At 39.9% G+C, this 7,932-nt stretch overlaps 1 protein-coding gene across 2 annotated transcripts in view; it reads left to right on the top strand.

The window, feature by feature from the left end:
* Positions 1-7,839, top strand: part of iws1 (interacts with SUPT6H, CTD assembly factor 1) — a 14,883-nt gene extending 7,044 nt beyond the window's left edge. The window contains exons 9-15 of one of the 2 annotated variants that reach the window (XR_014607977.1): positions 28-110; positions 268-397; positions 1,410-1,527; positions 1,719-1,830; positions 4,693-4,749; positions 4,842-5,309; positions 7,486-7,839. Coding sequence is in view for 1 of the 2 variants with exons in the window: in XM_084126620.1 (XP_083982746.1) it covers positions 28-110; positions 268-397; positions 1,410-1,527; positions 1,719-1,830; positions 4,693-4,749; positions 4,842-4,953; positions 7,486-7,611 (738 nt within the window). In the remaining variant the exon portion in view is untranslated. The remainder of the gene's footprint in view (positions 1-27; positions 111-267; positions 398-1,409; positions 1,528-1,718; positions 1,831-4,692; positions 4,750-4,841; positions 5,310-7,485) is intronic. The other variant, XM_084126620.1, reaches the window with a different exon arrangement.
* The last annotated feature ends 93 nt before the right edge of the window (positions 7,840-7,932 follow it).

The raw sequence follows: 7,932 nt of genomic DNA, 5'->3' as shown, positions 1-7,932 counted from the left end.
GTGTGTGTGTGTGTGTGTGTGTTTCAGGAGGACCGGACTCTAAACAGTTCAAAGAAACCAGCTCTGAAGAAGCTCATGCTGCTCCCCACAGTGGTGATGCATCTAAAGAAGTGAGTGTTTCCTCGTCTAGTTGAAGGATCGACATGTGTGTGTTTATTAGCTGTACTTGCAGGGCAAAAGCAAACTCTGTTTCGAGTCTGTAGTCTTTATCATATTAGAATAGAAGTGTGATTTTAAATGTGTGTGTGTGTGTGTGTGTGTGTGCAGGCAGGACCTGAAGGAGACGTTCATAGACAGCGGTGTGATGGCTGCCATAAAGGAGTGGATCAGTCCTCTCCCGGATCGGAGTCTCCCAGCGCTCAAGATCCGAGAGGAACTCCTCAAGATCCTGCAAGAAGTGAGTCTGCCACATTAATCTAATCAAATTTGGCTGAGAAATTAACCATAAAAGATAAAGTCATTATTGGGTTAAATGAGAAAAGCATTAAATAGGCATTACAAAAAGTAGCTTTAGGAAATTTTTATTTTATTTTATTCAACAGAATTTATTACACATACATTTAGGCTTCAACGGCACAATTTTTATTTTTGGGCGAATTATGCCTTTAAGTTTTTGTTTTTTGTTTTTATAAAAAAATATGAAATGATAGTCTAAATAAGAAACTAAAACTGCCAGTAGGTGGCGTTAAATGTCTAAATGAGTAAGTCGTTGAATCATTCCTTCATGCGATTCGTTCAAACGGCTGATTCGTTCAGGAATGAAGTAAATGACTCTCTTTATGAACGAGTCATTGAATCATTGGTTTGCTCAAAACGTGGATTCATTCAGAAACGAAACGCCGCTGTGTTGCTCAGAGACGCACAGCAGTTCTGCTCTGGCTTCATAGATGATACTGTTGGCAAAATTGAGCAAAAACAGACAATTATATTGTATCTAAAATATTAACTTCTTATTTATTGAATATGATCACATTTGCACTCGTGCTATTTGGGACAAAATCTGCACTTGTGTGATTAATGCGCTCGTAGCTCGTGTGATATTGCTTAACTATATCTTATGATATAAATATGAGACAAACTCAAACAGGCTTTTTTGCACTGATATTTAGATTTTTAGGGGCATTTTACTGAATTATACAGGCTTCATCACGCACAAGTTGTTGCTTCATGTGCTTAAATATATTTTTATTTAATTTATGCATGCATATAAAAAAAAATATGTATGTGTTAATATTTATTTATTTATTTAAATGCTGATATGGCAATAAACTCAAATACTACTACTACTATTATTCATTTGACGGTGGAGTGGGGACCATATTTTTATTATTATCATCTTCCTATCTTTGTCCTGTTAAGATTGTAAAAGATCATAAAAACATGAGTGAGATGTGTGTGTTTGTCCCCAGCTGCCCAGCGTGAGTCAGGAAACACTGAAGCTCAGTGGGATCGGCCGAGCCGTCATGTACCTCTACAAACACCCCAAAGAGTCCCGGCCCAACAAAGACCTCGCGCTCAAACTCATCAGTACGAGCTCTCTTCCACTCTATATGTGTTGGAGTGTGTGTTTCTGCTGGAATCTGTGTGTGTGTGTGTGTGTGATGGTTAGGATTAGGTTTAGTGTAAGGAGAGAATATACAGTTTGTACAGTACGTCTATGGAGAGTCTCCACAAAGATAGTAAACCAGACGTGCGTGTGTGTGTGTGTGTGTGCACAGATGAGTGGTCACGGCCCATCTTCGGCTTAACGTCGAACTATAAGGGAATGACGAGAGAAGAGCGACAGCAGAGAGACCTGGACCAGCAGATCGCCCCGCGCCGCAGACTCAGGTAACACTCGTCTCTGCATCACGCGTACATGCTCACAAATAACCCGTTAGTGATCGGACTGACGCTCTGTCGGACTGAAAGGCCCTCATGTAAACGCCTTAATGGATCCGATTGAGCTCGATCCCGATGACATTTCGATCCGATTAAGAGCGCTGGTTTATTCCCTTTCTAATCCTATCGAGAGAACATGTGAACACTTGATCAGATTGAACACCGAAACTGAAAGGACGTAGAAACGGCTGTTCTTCCTGATGAATAAAGTGTCTTATAAACGAGTTTCCCGCCATCCTATAATTCGGTTCAAATGCTTATTGTCTCCAAATTATGACCAGAAATGGATAAATATGAAGTCTGCTGTGAACATGTGATCATTAACACTGTTAAAACTAATAAAGAAGCGATTTATGAGAATAGTTGTTATGCACAAACAGCGGGAAACTCTATATTCATTCAGTGAGCGCATGTCAGAAACTCCTGATTTGAAGCTTGTGACATATAAACACACTCATCAACCTGATCATGTGATTAGCGTTCATAAACACTACGTTCATATTCATCAATCAGAATGAATTCAGAATTCATAAGTTGATGTTCTCCTCATCTGTCCTTCATCTGTCACTCCTTCCTCTCCCTGTGTGTGTAAGTGAGCCTCAGACGTCTCAGAGGCCGGAGGAGCCCAACGTCTTTGCCCCTGCGCTCAGGTTCAGTGTGTGTGTGTGTGTGTGAGAGAGCATGACCCTGTCTCAAGTTCAGGAATGTTTCTAAAATTGATGTAGGGGTGGGGGCGATATGGCAAAAATATCATATCACAGTTTGCCCCTGCGCTCAGGTTTACTGTGTGTGTGTGTGTGTGTGAGAGTGTGTGTGTGTGTGTGTGTGTGAGAGTGTGTGTGTGTGTGTGTGTGAGAGTGTGTGTGTGTGTGAGAGTGTGTGTGTGTGTGTGAGAGTGTGTGTGTGTGTGAGAGTGTGTGTGTGTGTGAGAGTGTGTGTGTGTGTGAGAGTGTGTGTGTGTGTGAGAGTGTGTGTGTGTGTGAGAGAGTGTGTGAGTGTGTGAGTGTGTGAGTGTGTGAGTGTGTGAGTGTGTGAGTGTGTGAGAGAGTGTGTGTGTGTGAGAGAGTGTGTGTGTGTGAGAGAGTGTTTGTGTGAGAGAGTGTGTGTGTGTGTGTGTGTGAGAGTGAGAGTGTGTGTGTGTGTGTGTGTGAGAGTGAGTGTGTGATAGATCATGACCCTGTCTCGAGTTCAGGAATGTTTCTAACACGGGGGGGGGGGGGGGGCGATATGGCAAAAATATCATATCACAATTTTTTTTCAGGAAAATCACAATTCACGATTTTATCTTGATTCTTTTTCATGTTGGTTTTACTGTTTTGCAAGTGACGGAGCGTTACAGCCAAACTAATGTCCCTAATATAAAAACAAAGCCTTATAGGTAACACAATATAAGAAATAAGAGAATGGCAGATATTTAGGTCGAAGTGGCGAAGATAAAAACCTTTGTCATTATTTTCTTTGTTATTAAAAGATAAGATCAAAGATACATATTACACATACACAACTTAATATACAAATGAAATAAACAGTGCTTTATGTTTTCAGCTACAGTAGGTGTATTTAACAGGAGCATTCAAGAAAGACATTAAATGAACAAATATAAAATTAAAACACTACATAGACTTCACTGTATTAATTATACATTAACTCTTATTAATGCTACTATTAAAGTTCTCAGTCAGTGAGTGGTTTTCTCTGTGTTTTGTTGTTTTATTAACATTTAAGGGATAGTTCCTCCAAAAATGAGAATTGGCATCATTTACTCTCTCAAGTTGTTTTAAACCCGAATAAGTTTCTTTCTTCTGTTGGAAATAATAGTTATTTGGAAGAATGTGGGTAACCGAGCAGTTGCTGTACCTCAGTGTCTTCCATAGCATAGATGTTTCCTATAGAAGTCAATGGGGACCAGAACACACATCCTTCCAAATATCTTCTTTTGTGTTCATTTTTGGGTGAACTATCCCTTTAAGGACAAGCGACGTTGTTTACTATTAGGCCACTGTCCCTTTAAGACCGGCACGCATCACACATATGACATGCATCTGATTTTCTCTCAGATGTTTGCTTTCACTTTAGACATAACCATCTTTATGTAAACCTTGTGTGTATATATTTTACAGTATTAGCGCAATAAGACTCGAGAGATATCTTAACCAGGCGCTGTTCGGGTGTTTGCGCTCAGGAAAGCGCATGTTAGACCAGCGCATCGGCAGCGAATCACGTTTAACCGGCAAGGCTTCAAAGCACATGCAAATAATGAACTTTTGTGAACTGCAGTGTGTGTGGTTTCAGCAGTGTGTGTGGTTTCAGCAGTGTGTGTGGTTTCAGCATCGCTGTCGTGCTCATGCCTGATCGTCACGCTGTCAAGAACAGGGAATGGAAACACGTGATTCTCGGATTTGTTGAATCGATTCACTCTCAGATTCTATTAGTTTAGTTTGATCATATTCTACTCTATTTGATCGGACTTTGAACGTTCCGTCATCACGTTCTGTTCTGACCTTTGACCTCTTCACTCCATTTTCATTCCCTCTCATCTTGAGCTCTTCAAACACTGAAGGCATGTGAGTCTCTGCATTTCATTGTGCTGATGTCGTGTGTGTGTGTGTGTGTGTGTGTGTGTGTGTGTGTGTGTGTGTGTGTGTGCATTGAGGTTTTCGAATTCAGGCGAATGTGCTCAAACTGGGCCGTCTGTCAGCCGAGCCCAAACGCTGCACACGCATCCGACTCAAACACTGAACGCATGTTTGCCTGAGCGTATCCCATGATGCATCTGTTCTCCATCTCAGTGTGTGTGTTTCTCCTCCACAGTTCTGGTGGACAGACTCCTCGCAGAGATCTGGAGAAGGTGCTGACGGGAGAGGAGAAGTACGGCTCTACACTTCCTTTTACTTCTCTCTTTATAATGATATAATACATTTTATTTTTTATTATTGTTGTTAAATCTTTCTCTCTCTCAGGGCGTTAAGGCCGGGTGACCCAGGGTTTTGTGCGAGGGCTCGTGTGCCGATGCCGTCCAATAAGGACTACGTGGTTCGGCCCAAATGGAACGTGGATGGGGACTCAAACCGAGTAAGTGGGCGGGGTGTGTGGGGGGGGCGGGGCATAAGTGCAGAGGAATGATTGGCAGGTGTCTCTTGCTCAAATCAAGAGTGAGAGGAGTTTGCACAGGATGGAGAGACGTTTCTTTATCTGACTTAAACAAATAATGATCCTCAAGTACCCCCCCTTTAATCTGATTGGCGGAGGAGGTTTTTTGACTGTTATGTGATTGGTAGACGAGCTTTAGGAAAGGCCTCAGCCTGATGGAGAAGCACAAACGGCGTTTTGCGGAGGAGAGGAAGCAGCGGCGCCCACAGGGTGCTGTGAAAATCAGCATCGAGGGGAACCGAATGCCCCTGTAGTTCCTGGTCCCGCCTGAGGGGGCAGTAAGTGTCTGCATGGCTCTGCATGCTGCACTGGAGACAGTGTAGTGAAGGAGAGACCCGAACTAACACCAGGGGCCCTATCATACACCCGGCGCAATGCAGCGTCAGGCGCGACGCTAGTGTGTTTCGCTAGTTTCAGCCCGACGCAGTTATCATTTTTCCCATCGTTAATCTTGCAAAAGTGGATTCGGACGCTAAGCGTTTTAGACCATGCACTTAGATCGTTAAAATAGGGCCCCTTAAACCCGTCCTCAAACAGTTGCAGTGTGTGATGTTTAGCGGCATCTAGTGGTGAGGTTGTGAATTGTGATGTCGTCGTCTGAGACAGCAGAGAGTAGAGATTAAATTACAAAGATAAATTCAGAAATTAGGTTTACTTGATTATTCAGTAAAACGATATGTTATTGTGAATATTATTGTGACTTGTTCATCATTGTGTCAGTGTTTTATTCGCTGACTTTAGCTTTAGCTTCTTTACACGAAGAACAACACAGTGACGAAACGCGTGTGTCCGTTCAGGGCCACTGTAGAAACGTGTGTGTGTAAGGAGACCCGCGGTGTGTGTAGAGAGAAATGCTCATTCTAAGGTGATAAAAACACAACGGTTCATTAAGATCTTTACACACCACTGAAAACATACTTATGTATATGATATTGCATTTCCTCCTAAATATTACACAATGCACCTTTAATGAAAGTTACTGAAACTAATTCCACCATCCTTGGTTTTGGAAGTTTCTTACCATAAACAGGACGAAGTAACCGTCACGCGAGCACGTGTGTGTGTGTGTGTGTGTGTGTGTGTGTGTGTGTGTGTGTGTGTGTGTGTGTGTGTGTGTGTGTGTGTGTGTGTGTGTGTACCTGTTTTTCTATCCCGGTGGGGACTTCAACCTGAATGCACACAGACTCATGGGGACTCGTGTCACAGTGGGGACCTAAATAGAGGTCCCCATGGGTAAACAAGCTTATAAATCATACAGAATGAGTTTTTTTGGAAATGTAAAAATGCAGAAAGTTTCCTGTGATGGGTAGGTTTAGGGGTAGGGTTAGTGTAAGGAGATAGAATATACCGTTTGTACAGTATAAAAACCATTAAGTCTATGGAGAGTCCCCACAAAGATAGTAAACCAGACATGTGTGTGTGTGTGTGTGTGTGTGTGTGTGAGTAGCACTAAACCTCAGCGCTTCAAGCGTGTGTTCATTATCAGCTCTAGTTGATTCTCACAGGAACTGGCTTGTTTTTTATTGTAGAGGCAAATGCACATTTTTAATTGACTTGAGCTTTTAGTGTTTTTAAGTCAAGCGACTTTGCTTTTAGTAATTTCCTGTTTATTTTATTTAAAATAAAATAATTGACTTTTGCTTATAAAAGTTTCCTTTTTTACATTTATTTATAATAATGTCCTATTTAAAAAAAAAAAAAAATAGAATAAAGATTTTTTTATTTGCTTGTAATAGTTTCCTGTTTACTTTTTGTTGATGATTTAATTTTTTTATTATATTATTAATTGTCTTGTGTTTGCTTGTAATAGTTTCCTATATTTTTGTTAATTAAAAAAATATAGGAAAAAAAGATATTTGTTTTTTTCCTGTTTTTTTTTTTTAATAAAATATTGATATTTTTAATTGTCTTTTTTACATGTAATAGTTTCCTATTTATTCTTTTTTTTTTGTTAATTGAAAAAATAAAGATTTTTTTTGCTTGTATTTATTTTTTCATTTAAAAAATATCATTTTAATTGACTTTTTGCATGTAATAGTTTGCTATTTATTCATTATTTGTTAATTTAAAATAATATATTTTTAATTGTTTTCCCCGCTTGTAATAGTTTCCTGGTTTTTTTAATAATTAAAAAAAATATATATATTTTAGTTTTTTGTAATTGTTTTCTGTTAATGTATTTTTGTTCATTTTTATTGGCTTGTTATCGCTTGTAGTATTCTATTTTTTTATTTTTATTTAAAATAATACTAATATATTTTTAATTGCCTTGTTTTTTGCTTGTAATAGTTTCCTTTTCAAAATAATTTAGTTTTTTTTATAATAGTTTCCTATTTATTTTTTGTTAATTTAAAAAAAGATTGTTATTTTACACAGGCTTGTTTTTACTTGCACTAGTTTTCCACATCATACTTGTGAATGCAGTGTTCTTGACTCTTCCTCTCTGTCGCTCAGGGTCCGATGAAGAAGGGCATGTCACGAGTAGATAAACAGCTGCGCCGCTTCGCAGACATCAAGCGACTGACGAAGACGGGACACGCGGTGAAGATCAGCGTAGAGGGAAACCGCATGCCCCTCTGACCCCCCACACGCTCCCCTTTCTCTTCTGTTGTGTTTTTCTGTCAAATGTTGCTGGTTCTTCAGAGCGTCAGATCTCGTGAAGCCGCGTGTCTGTGCTGTAGCTATGCCTGAGTTTGCGTAGCTGCGCGTTTAAAATGTATTCAGAGCCCAGAGAGATGAACTGGGAACATTATGCGTTTGGTTCTGATGTATCTTTCATAATAAAGAGTTTCCATGTTCTACATTTTACTCATGCACTCCCTGCTCTTTTCTTACCTTTATTTGCAGTGTCAAATACACTGTGTACAATGCAAACGTGACAAAAATGGTTAAAATGTAGGT

This window comes from Abramis brama (assembly GCF_963993115.1).
Source record: "Abramis brama genome assembly, chromosome: 10".
NCBI classification, from domain to species: domain Eukaryota; kingdom Metazoa; phylum Chordata; class Actinopteri; order Cypriniformes; family Leuciscidae; genus Abramis; species Abramis brama.
The sequence above is the reverse complement of the archived record's forward strand: the minus strand, read 5'-3'. Positions and strand labels throughout refer to the sequence as shown.